We start from the raw sequence: 12,929 nt of genomic DNA, 5'->3' as shown, positions 1-12,929 counted from the left end.
ATACAATGTCGTTCTGCTGTTTGGAGAGGGGAGGGGGAAATTGACAGAGAGGCACCCACCCCACTGTGCTCTCTCCCCTTTTTGTTTTGGAATCATTTGTGGATCCGCCACGATGGATCCATGAGTGACTTCAGGCAGCCGTTTTTGGGAAAATAATCATTTTATTAAGACTGAGATTTTGAACTTGCAATTGTTCTTTTACATAATTCGGTGGGAGAATAATAGGGCAATGTAACTCAGGGAATTTTGATAGGCGTACCTTTTTAATGAATAGGTTCCTCCTATGTTCAATTACACTCTACAGCTGCTAGCTGATATGATTCCTGTGGTGAAAACTTCTGCCAAAATTAGCACCCTCAGTGGATGTAGAAAAGCATAAGTCTACTTTGGTGCAGAAAGGACTGATTGGTCTTTTGCAAAGACATCTAATACTGGAGAACAAGGGCAGCATATTGTTATTGTGGTTTTGTTTACCCCTATACCAAGGAATGGAAAGACTGTACAGCATACAATCTATAAGAACTCCATAGCTAACAGGTAAGACATTTAAATTGCAGAAGACACATACATAAGCTTTTCTTTAATACAAAGATAAATGGTCATTGCTGACACAATTTAGTCCAGAAAAATGCTGCATGTTGTCAGCTCTCAACAGTATAGAGTCAGATGCATTTCTGGCACATCTTATGCACATTTTATGTACCTGCACCTTTTTTAAAGGGTCTTAAAAAAATGTGCAAAGTAGCAGATATATACTGCATTTGTTTTCTTGATATGCATTTGAAGCTGAAGTTCCACTTAAAAGTGTGTCTGAACCCAAAAACAAAACCATAATATATTGCAGCTTAACCACCACATGGTGGTCCTGCTAGTTACACCATAGAGTGGTGACATTCACTTACCATATTGTATAGACTTCATAGGTCAGAACTCCAGAAACTTTTTTTTTTCTTTTTAGCATACAAATATTTTTTCATTTATTACTTTATATAATAGATACTTTAAATAGCATATTAAATAGACCTAAGGGAACCAATCAAATAAAATAAAAAATGAAATATATGACTGTTATATTCTCCTGCTCCTTGCACAGTGTGCATTATATACCACTAACTCTGTTTGCTGGGCTGTTTGTTCCACGCTTTTGACCCCTAAATTCTATATGTTAGGCTGTCTTACTTTTACATAAATTTTGGTATTTTGTTAGCACAGTGTATGTGTAGTACGTAAGCACACACACCTTACTGTTATACCAGCAGCTAGATTTACCTCCAGTACGGAGAGTTCTCTATCCATGTTTACGTCAATAGAGTATGTGCATTAAACCACTTAGTGACCAGTGTGCAGTGCATGTGTTATAGGCACATCTATATGTATAGATTTACCTCCAGTACACAGAGCTCCCTATCCATGTTTACACCAACAGAGTATGTGCACTTAACTTAGTGACCAGTCTGCACTACATGTGCAAAACCCATCAGTGACCAGTTTGCAGCATATGTGCATTAACCAACGCTGATTAGCCATCACAGAATGATCCTCCTCCTGTGTTACTGTCTGTATTTGTCTGTCATTTGCAACCCCTATTTAATGTACAGCACTGTGTAATATGTTGGTGCTATACAAATCCTGTTTAATAATTATTCTGAAACCTTCAGTCACTTACACCCCTAAAAACATTAATCCTTAGTAACCTATCTTGCATGCACTGCCCACTCTCATACCTTTTGCACTCAATTCCTTCTGTACATACAGTATTACACACTGTCATAGCCTCTGTACTCCTCCTGTACAGACTGCTCACTGTCATACTCCACACAAGTCTCTTCTGCACATACTGGCCGCTATCATACTGTGCAATCTTTTGTGCACATGCTGCACTTCTCTTGTAAACGTAATGCCTGCTTTCATTCTTTTTCCATTATTTTCAAACGTATTTGCTCCCTAACACCCTTCTTTAGCATTAGTGTTACGATATAGTAGCATTTGGTTTGCTAATATATTGTAACACCACATTTTGTAACATCTTGGTATATGCAAGAAGAAAAGACTGGATTTCAAAAGGTTAGTATTACATAGTTTTGCTTTTCACTATGTATTTATGTATGCATTAGTTTTATTATTTTTATAGGTCAGAGTTCCACATCCTAATATGGTGAATATTGCCCTTGTAAAGAAATGACACAATAAACTACCATGTTTTAAAGGAACACTTTGCTGTTTTTGTTCTTTTCCTGTGAATGCCATGTTTTCCTTTTGGGCAATTTCACCATATTATACCATATAATGCTTTAAGCAACATCCCAAGAAAACATTTTTACTCCATAGTGAGAAATAGTTTGCTATGAATAACCATATGATGATGCTGCCCGTGATAACAGTCCTAAAGTCTACCTGAAATAGAATTAAAACCAAATCCATGTTTCTAAAAAAAATAAAAGATAAAATTTGCTAAGCATGGAGTGGTTGTTCAGCGATAGTCTTTTGATCAGGAACAACTCTCCAATCTTCTGTTGAATTGAATAAAACAAAAGTGCCATCCCCTTGATATCAATATTTTCACCAAGTAACTGTTGTGCACCCTTCAACCTGCAGAACCCCCATGCAGGCAGTAGCACTCCCTAACAATTCCTGGTTAATGAGAATGCTCCTCTGTCTCTACATCAACAAACAGAGCAGTGTTGTTATTGTTAACCATTCTAGGTTTGCTGGATCACCCAGGTTCTCCTACTATAGTCCATCCTCTACAGCCTTGGGGAGCTTTGATAAATCAGACCCATAATGTTGATCAAGAACATTCAATCAACAGAATCCATATAATCCAATAGCCTATACAAAAACAGAGAGGTGACCATGGTAAGGTTTTAAACACTCATGCCTCCTTCCTCAGACAAAGTACAAATTCATCATCAAAGGGTTAAAAACATGTCGACTTGATAACAAGTGCAAACACCTGGAACTAAAAGAAGAATAATTAATCAAAGTCCATTCAGGAAATACAAAACATACAGGTGAACCAGAATTGTTACCTCCCCAGCTGCTCCAATTTCTGTTTTTAGCTTCTCTGGTTAAACATAATAAAAAAAGTAGGTGCAATAAAGGCAAATGTCAGGGAAAGGAAGATTTGATATAGTGAAGTGGCATATTTTTCAAATTGTTAAAAATAAGAAGGTATGTACTGGGTTTGTTAAAAAGCACTACATGTGCCCTGTGGGATCATATAATATGGTGGAGATGCCTTTTTTGCCCAGATATGAAGGATATATTTAAGATAAGATTACTTGCATTAAAAGACCATTGCTTACATACCATGAATTTCCTGAATTCTCACCAACAATATATTTTGTAGTAGATTTCCTTTTATTTATCTGGATAATTGTATGGGTAAAATGCCTTTCCAGGTGCAATGAATTGTAATTCCATGTAATAGGAGCTATTCTCATGTTTTCCCTTCAAAATAAAGTTTGTTAATATAGTTTGTGTGCATCTTTATGTTTAGTAAGCATGTGGATAGCTTGCATAGTATATAGCATATTTGCAAATCTTGTCATGCAAATAAGATGGCGTAAGTACGGAAATTGGATTTTTCAAATGATATAGGTATAGGATTGGATAAATAATCTTAGGTATGTGAGCAGTAGGTGTTCTGGAGTAAGTGTCATAAGCAATATTAATTTACTTTTTAGCCAAACTCAGTTTTAGTTCAGCAAATTTAGAGTTACATTTTGCTGCCTCAACATATTTGAACATTATATAAAATGGTGGCTATCCCTTTTATATACAGGTAGTCCCAGAGTTAAGGACATCCAACATATGAACAACTCTGAAAGGGCCTTCCCTGCTCATTCCTGTGCAGGATGGAGGCTTGATGGGGGGGAGGGGGTAGTTTGCATGATTTGCAGAAGAAGTCTTTTGCTCTTCTGCAACATCTTGTAACTCTTTAAAGACCAAGACAAACTCTGCAGTTGTTTCTTTTTGCATATCAAAGCACAGCTTGCTCCAGAAGTTATTAAATGCCTAGGCTCCATAAAGTTTTTTTTTTTTTTCTGCATGGGGATTTTATACAGTAACTGACACCATGCTGCCTAAAAATAAGTTGGGACAAACATCTGTCCTTATTGCATTTATTAAAATAATGTACCTTTTCCGACTTACATGTAAATTCAACTTAAGAACAAACCCACAGTCCCTGGTGTGTATGTAACCCGGGGATTATCTGTAATGGAAAATGTTTTTTTTTTAATTTTTCTTTTCATTTTTTGTGGACTTTTCCTCCCCTTCCATCTTTACTACCACAGTAAGGTAAATTCCGCAGCTGTGGGCTGCGCCTTCTGCATGTTACCCAATTTTTCCACTGTGCATTGTGAGTTCAGTTGATTTGAGAGGAAATCATAAGAAAAAACGATGGCGGCACTGGATGATGGAACAGCAAGTGTTGGGAAGAAGAGTGAAGCCTAGACAGTGCAGGACTTTTTTCATGAAAGTTCCACTTTAAACTCACACACCTTGTTTTCTCAATGGGTGTGCTAAACAAAATAAGTCAGATATAGTCTTGCAATCATGTGGTATATAAGGGTATATACAATACAAACATTATTTGTAGAAAAATTAGAATTTCATCTATATAGCATACATAAACCTGAGGTTTCTAATTAAATCTAGGACATGCAGGAATGTACAGTGCAGTTTGCCAAAGACACACCTACAGTCCCCAGTGCCCTTTGCAGAAGTTGTATTGGTACAACTATCCCCCTAGAATTAAAACCTTTATTTGTATAACAAAAGTTGTATTGGTACAACTATCCCCCTAGAATTAAAACCTTTATTTGTATATTAAATATTGTATAAATAAGTACTTTGGATTTTGTTGACTATAGAATGATTTAATTTCATTGATATAAAGTTATCACATTGCTTTTTGCAATACGGTTCCAATACATGTGCCTGTGCTAATGCTATAATCTATATTGCTTTGTCACTGAATGTTACATTTATGTAATAGGTTAGTAAAGATTTATTGGCAACTATATGTGATATAGGAACACCACAGCTAATTAATTATTCCTCCTAGCAATAAGCGGAAGCTTCCTAACCCTCACACTTTCCACACATGGAACCTTACCTAACTATGCAATTTTACTCCTCTCTCAGTGACCAGGTGGAGAAGTCTGACACCTGCAACAGTTTACTTTCAGCAGAATATGGCTGCACAATCCTGATAGTTATTAGGGGAAAAGGGGGACTAAATCTTCTGTGGTGAATGGTGGTGTCAGGCACGGTGCAGATGGTGGTGCCACTAGAAGTGAGGCCTGTATCTTGGCGATAAGCCTATTTTTGCACTTCCCTACCTGGGCCCTCACTATTTTTAGGTTCTAGTTTTCACAACCACTGGATACACCTTTGCATGTTTCTCAGATTATGAGTTATACATTTCTTTTGTGAACAACTGAAAAATTTCAAAGATGGCGAGGTTAACCCTATGTTAGACAATACCAAATGTATTCAATAGAATCCATTACTCGGAGGTTGTGCTCAATGGGCCTATGTGATAATGCAGTTCCAGCAGAAGCTGTAGCAGGGGACATATTAAGCAGCAGTTCTAAAATAGATCCTGTTTTTATTTATGGATGTCCAGAAGCTTCAGCATTAGCTAGATATGAGTTTATTCAGAATATATTGTTAATTTTTAAAGGATAGCATATTATTGTTTATTATATATATTTTTCAGTCCGATCACCTCCTATAATGAGATAAAAAGTAAACATGCTTCCTTCTCACTATAGATTTTCTTTTTACAGTGTATCCTCATTTGTATGGCAACATATATATGGATCATAGCGTCAGACTAGAAACCTCATTAAACCAGAGGAATAATACATTTACAGTTAGGTCCATAAATATTTGTACAAATATTAGACTTTTTTCTAATTTTGGTTCTGTACATTACCACAATTAGGTTTAAATGAAACAACTGAGATGCAGTTGAACTGCAGACTTTCAGCTTTAATTCAGTGGGTTGAACAAAAAGATTGCAGAAAAATGTGAGGAACTAAAACCTTTTTTTACACAATCACTTCATTTCAGGGGTTCAAAAGTAATTGGACAAATGAAAAAGCTATTACTTGGTTGAAAACCCTTTGCTGGCAATGACAGCCTGTGTCTTGAACTCATGGACATCACCAGATGCTGGGTTTCCTCCTTTTTAATGCTCTGCCAGGCCTTTACTGCAGCGGCTTTCAGTTGCTGTTTGTTTGTGGGCTTTTCTGTCCGAAGTTTATTCTTCAACAAGTGAAATGCATGCTCAATTGGGTTCAGATCAGGTGACTGATCGCATTTTTTTTTGCAATCTTTTTGTTCAACCCACTGATTAAAGCTGAAAGTCTGTAGTTCAACTGAATCTGAGTTTTTTCATTTAAAATTAATTGTGGTAATGTACAGAACCAAAATTAGAAAAAAGTTGTCCCTGTCCAAATATTTATGGACATACCTGTATATTATATATTCTACTGTACAGTTATAATACATGTTTAAATATTTTTTTTATTTTTTTTTCTGACAGACTTCTGTGTTTTGTTATTTAAAGTTTAATATTAAATTTGTTATATTTTTTATTAAATATCAATGATTTATGCCTAGAATTATAGCCTACAATAAAGTTAAATTACCATGCAAAAAATTGTACCGCTTTTTGCATGGAAATTTGGACGGAATTAGACCGCTAGGGAGAGTAATAAATTGGGCTCAATGACTCAACTTGAAATGTTTTGTCATTCCGACTTGTTCAGTGGTTAAAAACTGTTTTGTTTGTAAAAAAAATTATCTTCAAGGGTCACCAAGACTTTGAAGACCTATTCACAATGTGTGTTACTTTGGTACATACTTTTTTGAGTGTTGCAACATTTTGTGTTCCTTTTTATTAGAACGCACAATGCATGTTAACAAGATAAACATACCTGCAGCGTGTTTTTTTTAATGCTGTGTTGTGGAATGCTCTTAAAGCATATTTGCTAATAATTGCCTGACATTCTGAACGGTGCTTCAAAGCACATATACCTGTGCGTGAACAACCCCTGCAGTAAAATACACATTTTTGCACAACAATGCATTTGTGTGAATGTGTTCTCAGCTAATTTCTAGGATCACTATGTGCTGAAGGTTTGCCATCTACTTATATTCTGATATATTAAAAAATGAACTAATATGTGTAAATATATTATGCATATTTATTTGTACATAAAACATAGTTTTTTCTCCTTACATGGACTTTAATGGACAGTTCCTTAAAACTAGAACAGTCCCTAGGAACCAGAAATCCTACATTTCAGGCAATGACAGGTTGTTTAAAAACATATCTCTCATCAGCTGTCACAGAGTACAAAACAATTCTTGATGTCATGGGGCAGAAGAACTCAGCTGTGCTATGCCTTTAAATGCACTGTATCTACAATGGATTTCATCACAGATCCGGAAAAAGGAAGTGATTGTAGCTGCTGGAAGCTTGTATGAGCACTTGCTGAGCTGACACCTAGCCATGGATATATCAATAGGGGATCTCTGTGCAGGGAGCAGCATACTCAGCTAATGGGCACCTACCTACCATGTGTTAGTCACTGAATGACATGCAGAGCTGGGAAACCTGACTGTAAGTTGTATTTCATTTCTTCCCATACAAGTTACTTTATTTCTGTACAAGCTGTACAAATTTCACTGCAGGTGAACTGACTATTCCTCCCTCTACATTACACTAATCCTTAGTCATTGGAGTCAGAAATTGAAGTGCTGCCAGCAGATTGCCTTGTTGTCTTTGTCAGCTATATGTAAAAGCCATAATTAAGCTATTGAGATGAAAGTCAACTACTAATGCATTGAAATAATAAAATAATACAAAACATTCAAACTGAATTACAATTACTTTACAATTTGATCATGTACCTTACAGTGTATTGACAAATGTTGTTCTCCTACTGAAACATTGTATTGATAAGTGTTTATAATTTGTAATGTGTTACAAATAGTTTTAATTGAAAAATATTTTTTATTATCCCTCTCCTTCCTCTGTCTCGTTTATCCCTTTTTTATTTAATCTTTCTGACTTTCTGTTTTCTATCTATGTGTGCTACCTCTTTCTGTTTTTCTTCCCTCCCCCCTTTTTTTGTTACATTCCCTTGCCCCCTTCTTGTCCTATCTCTGTTCTGTTTATATTTTTACTGTTCTTTTTTTATTTGATTTCTCCATACCGTTATTCCATCTCAGTGTCACTGTCTCTCTGTGTTACTTTTTCTCTCTCTCCTTTTTTCTTCTCTCACTTTCTCTGCTTTTTTTCCTCCCCAACCTTGTCTATCTGTGAGTTTCATTTTCTCTATTTGTTTTTTTTTTCCCTTTACTATTCCACGTGTGCCTTTTCCTTTCTTTCTTTTTCTATTTATTTCTCTTTTCTTATCTTTCTCCAATAGTATTGTTGTCTCTCTTTCCTTTTGCTGTCTATCTCTGTGCTTTTCTTTCTTCCTCTCCCTACATTGTTGTGTTGAAAAATTTATTTTGATAAAATGGAAACTATGTTTTTATTGGATAGAGTATATAGGACCATTCTAATGCCTATTATGTTTGCTCATGATGTCCTGTCTGGAAGATTTTCCTTTACTTTCTGTAAATCATGTTTTCTCCATTGACACTCTCTCATCTGTGGTTTCAGTGACAAATCAAATATTTGAATTTCTTATCACCTTGTACCCTAGACTATAGTTACCAACACCAATAGTAAGAGTGAATCTTCCCAGGGCTGGGGGATACAGACTGATTTGTTTTAAAGTTTCCCCTAAGAAAACTGATATTTGTAGGCTTCTCTGTTCTGATCAGTATTTTTTAAGTTAAACAAAAAAACGGATTAAAAAAGCCTCTAACATTTTCACACTTTATACAAAAACAAATAAACAGCTTATCTTTGGTCTTTTAAAGTCAGGACATGTAGTTACCATGCAGAATAGGCTTGGTGTGGCTTTGCAATCACTCTTGTCTTGCTCCACTGGGTTACTGGGTTCAGAGACATTATTAGCATGGAGTTTTCATCTCCTCCCAGTGTTTACCTGGGTCCTACCTGGGTGTTTCTCTTCCCTCCCAGGGCCAAAACATAATAGTAAGCTAATTGTCTTCTGTAAGCTGTCTTGCTGTATGACTATGATAAAAGATGAAATGATAAAGTCTATGTATGCTAGAGATTCATGAATGCTTCAAAGTAAAAATCAGTCAAAGCTGAAAATTAAAATTTTTAGGGACTTTTCCTTCTGTCCTATGATAATTTTGGAAGTTGCCATTACTGAACTCTAGAAAGTCCATGTTTGTCATGCTGAAATTGACACTCATTTCCTATTTCTATAACAGTGCTACCTTAAACTTATTATTCTGGTTATCTCAGAACATTAGTTTGTAAGGCAGCAGAGTATTTATAAAATGCACCCACTACAGGTTTCCCAAATTCAAAAAGAAAAGTGCTAATTTATTGCAGCCATCAATTAGGTTCTGCCATGGTAGATTTTTGTCCTAAAAAGTGACCCTGTGTGGATTCTGGCTGCGTAGCTTTAAATGAAACAAAAAAAGCTATGCTACTTACTTTAAAGCTTTGCCCTCTCCCTCAATGAATAAAAACCTGGGGTCATAGAGCTGTACCTTGTAGATTGTAAGCTCTTCGGGGGAGTGTCCTCTCTTCCACCTGTGTTACTGTCTGTAGCTGGCTGTCTTATACAACCCCTATTTAATATACAGAACTGCCTACTATGTTGGCGCTATATAAATCCTGTTTAATATAAATAATAATAATGCTGGCATCAAGCAAATCCAGCACATTCACTTTTCTGACTTGGTTGGGTGAACTCTAGCTGTGTGGCATGACTGCATCCCGATGGGTTGGAGAAAGAAAAATGTAGAGAACATGCATGCTGTGGGTCTGCTCATTGCTACCATAGAACCTTTTGCTCAGAGGTCTTCCTTTTTTAATCCTGCCTGGTAACACAATGAAGAGCTATGCAAACAATAAATATAGGATCAATTTAATATTATTATTTGTATTATTTTTCAGTATTTATATAGCGCTGACATATTACACAGCACTTTACAAAGTCCATTGTCATATATCTGATTTTTACACGGTGACAATGTTTGTTTGCAACACTTTTTAATGTATTTCTAGAACTGTAATGCTTTCTGTAAGTTGTAGTCTATAGAAATAAAGAAAATAATTACACTTAAACTTTTGTTTATTTGTAATCTGTAAAAAGCCATGATATGTTCTTTTACAGAGACAAGTTTCAATGAAATGGTAGAGGGATGGCTGCTGAGAAAAGAGATGCAATATCTTGGTATCAAAAGAAAGTGGGTATATTTTTTACATTAAAGACAAATTGAGTATTAATAATGCACACAATGGATCTAATTCATCAAACTGTAAAATGTTTAAGGTGTGCTAATTGGTCCCCAGGTGATATTATCACATGTTTTTATTGCTTGAGAGGACACTTTAGCATACCTTTGGTGCTATCACAGCTTGATGAATCAGGCCAATTATAATATCTAATGACAAATGTTGTAATTTTGTATTTAGGCTGTAAGAGTATTAGGTGTAATATGTCTTGTGTCTGAATTGTTAATGCTGTACTAACACTGTCTGTTCCAGATTGGAGCGTATGACCAACAAATATGGGAACAATCAGTAGAACAGAAGGAGACAAGGGTTAAGGTAAGAGCTTATGTAGTTTTGCAATAATGCAAATGTGTTGTTGGGTATGAAGTAACACTTTATGTTTTCTTTGGTAACACTCTGAATATATTTTATTAATTAATATATTTATTTTAAATAGCAACTCTAGGTAGCAAGTCTACTCTTGTAATATGGAGTTCCCCGTACAGCATAACTCAAAACAAGGGGCAATCAATTTAATCAAATAAAAAAAAAGAACTGGCTGATGCACAAGTTAATCTCATTTAGTGTGCTGCTTCTCTTTCATTATCCAATCACAGGTTGATCAAGTTGTAATTTTTTTTTTAAATTAGAAACATAGAGAATAGAGAGTTTAAAACTAATCTATGTTGTCTGACAATAATGTCTGGGTTAGAAACGATGAACAGGTTATACTAAAATAAGCGGATTAAGAAAAAAGGTACTCTATTTATAAACAGGGAACCTGACAATTCGTCAAACATTCCTTGGGGGGAATCTTTTAGGTTCATGGGTTTCAATGGCAGTAATTGATTCTCCACCAGGGAATGTTTGAGGAAATGTTTTATAAATAGAGCCCATTGTGCTAAAGGCCGGTATGGCCTGTATTTCATTTATTAGATTTATTTTATTATGTTTATTTTATCACCCTGGAATATAAGTGCAAGTCATTTGTAAAGCCTTCAGAATTATATGAGACACTCCCTGCCCACTTGCCTGCATTGGTAGATTTTGCATTCTAGGATTCTAAATGCTGCAGGCAGGCTACACCAGCCCTATTCCAGGGCTATAGGGTACATATTTGTCACTGACAGGTATATACTAAATGTTTTATTACAAAAAACAGCTCAAGTCAGACACATTGGATTTTGCATATACAAGTATGCACAGTCCATAATGTTGCATTTTAGTCGACATTTTTTCAAAACTGCCTGTGTTCTGAATATTAGGATTTAACAGCCATCTTATGTGGTAGGTATTTGTATCCAGAACAATCTGGCTTGTTGCAGTGTTTAATTTACTGAATTTAAAGTAGACCCATACTCTTACCCTGATCACCTCCTTGCATCATCCCAGTAACAGTGCTCGGAAATAGCAATATTTCCCTTTGGTACTGGTCACATGGTCAGAAAATAGAATTGCCCATGTTTAGTAATAGTACCCCTGAAAGTTTGGTATTTGTATTTGGACTTTACACAAATATATCTTTTTTGCATAAGCATTTGGGTGAGAATTAATTATTTTTTTATTTACATTAGGAGGTTGGTGTTTTTGCCTTGCTCATTGTAGTCAGTATTAGAATACAACTATACCAGAAAATAAAATGATGTTGTGTTTTATGATCTATAGTCCTAAAATTTTTCAACCGCCACTGTTTCTTCTTCCTCTACAGTTATTTTGGTTTTATTTTTAAACATCCTGAGGTTGCTAGACAGGAAACCACAGTAGATAAGTACCCCCATCCCTATGCCCCTATCCTTACCATGCTCTCCTAGGCACTGGACTCAGCACCTAATGCAAACAAGCAATGCCTGGCTCCTGCTATCTATAGCAGTGATTTTCAACCACTGTTTTGCGGCACTCTAGTGTGCCGTGAGAGATCTTCAGCTGTGCCGTGGGAAATTAGCTAAGTCAGGGGAGGATCGCCATGTTTACATGTGTGAGTCATCTCAGAGCCCTGGCTCAGTTCTGCCCTGCCTTACCCCTCCCTGCTGGTAAACAGCAGCCGACTGCTATGTCTATAGGGATGCTGGGGATGTGTTTCTGTGGGAGAAGGCTCCTGTAAAAGTGGGGAGTGGGAAAGGGAGGCAGAGAGGGCAGACTGAGAGGTGAGCAGTGCTGGTTGGCAGTTCTTTTTCTTGTGCAGCACGTTATTCTCCTTTGACAGGTGGAGTTGTAGCTTTCCTGTCACTATAGTCGTGTAGTGCAATGTCTGTCATTTAATGTCTTATTAACTCCAATCACTTCTGTGTCATACTCAGTATATATATAAATACATTTATGCCTAGCATTTTTATTGTTGGTAGATAATTTTGATTTAGTCATTTAACCCCCCTAGCGGTAATCCTGAGTGTGACTCGGTGGATTTAGTGTACCAAAAGTGGTAATCCTGAGTCACACTCGGGGTAGCTTTAAACTAAAAGAAACCCCACTTACCTAGTTCTGACGCTGTCATCCGGCGTCCTGCTGGTCCCCGCAGGTCCTGGGGACACGTCCTGTT

The 12,929-nt window shown here is 36.3% G+C and overlaps 1 protein-coding gene across 7 annotated transcripts in view; it reads left to right on the top strand.

Moving 5' to 3' along the window:
* The first annotated feature begins 7,482 nt into the window (after positions 1-7,482).
* The window catches only part of PHTF1 (putative homeodomain transcription factor 1), a 72,047-nt gene continuing 66,600 nt past the window's right edge, over positions 7,483-12,929 (top strand). For 3 of the 7 annotated variants that reach the window (XR_011922680.1, XM_072425886.1, XM_072425877.1), the window contains exons 1-3: positions 7,484-7,642; positions 10,293-10,365; positions 10,667-10,729. Coding sequence is in view for 4 of the 7 variants with exons in the window: in XM_072425886.1 (XP_072281987.1) it covers positions 10,321-10,365; positions 10,667-10,729 (108 nt within the window). In the remaining 3 variants the exon portion in view is untranslated. Of the gene's footprint in view, positions 7,643-10,292; positions 10,366-10,666; positions 10,730-12,929 lie in introns of all 7 variants that reach the window. The other 4 variants (XM_072425918.1, XM_072425929.1, XM_072425894.1 and 1 more) reach the window with 3 other exon arrangements.

The sequence above is a fragment of the Pyxicephalus adspersus genome, chromosome 1, assembly GCF_032062135.1.
Source record: "Pyxicephalus adspersus chromosome 1, UCB_Pads_2.0, whole genome shotgun sequence".
Taxonomy (NCBI): domain Eukaryota; kingdom Metazoa; phylum Chordata; class Amphibia; order Anura; family Pyxicephalidae; genus Pyxicephalus; species Pyxicephalus adspersus.
The sequence above is the reverse complement of the archived record's forward strand: the minus strand, read 5'-3'. Positions and strand labels throughout refer to the sequence as shown.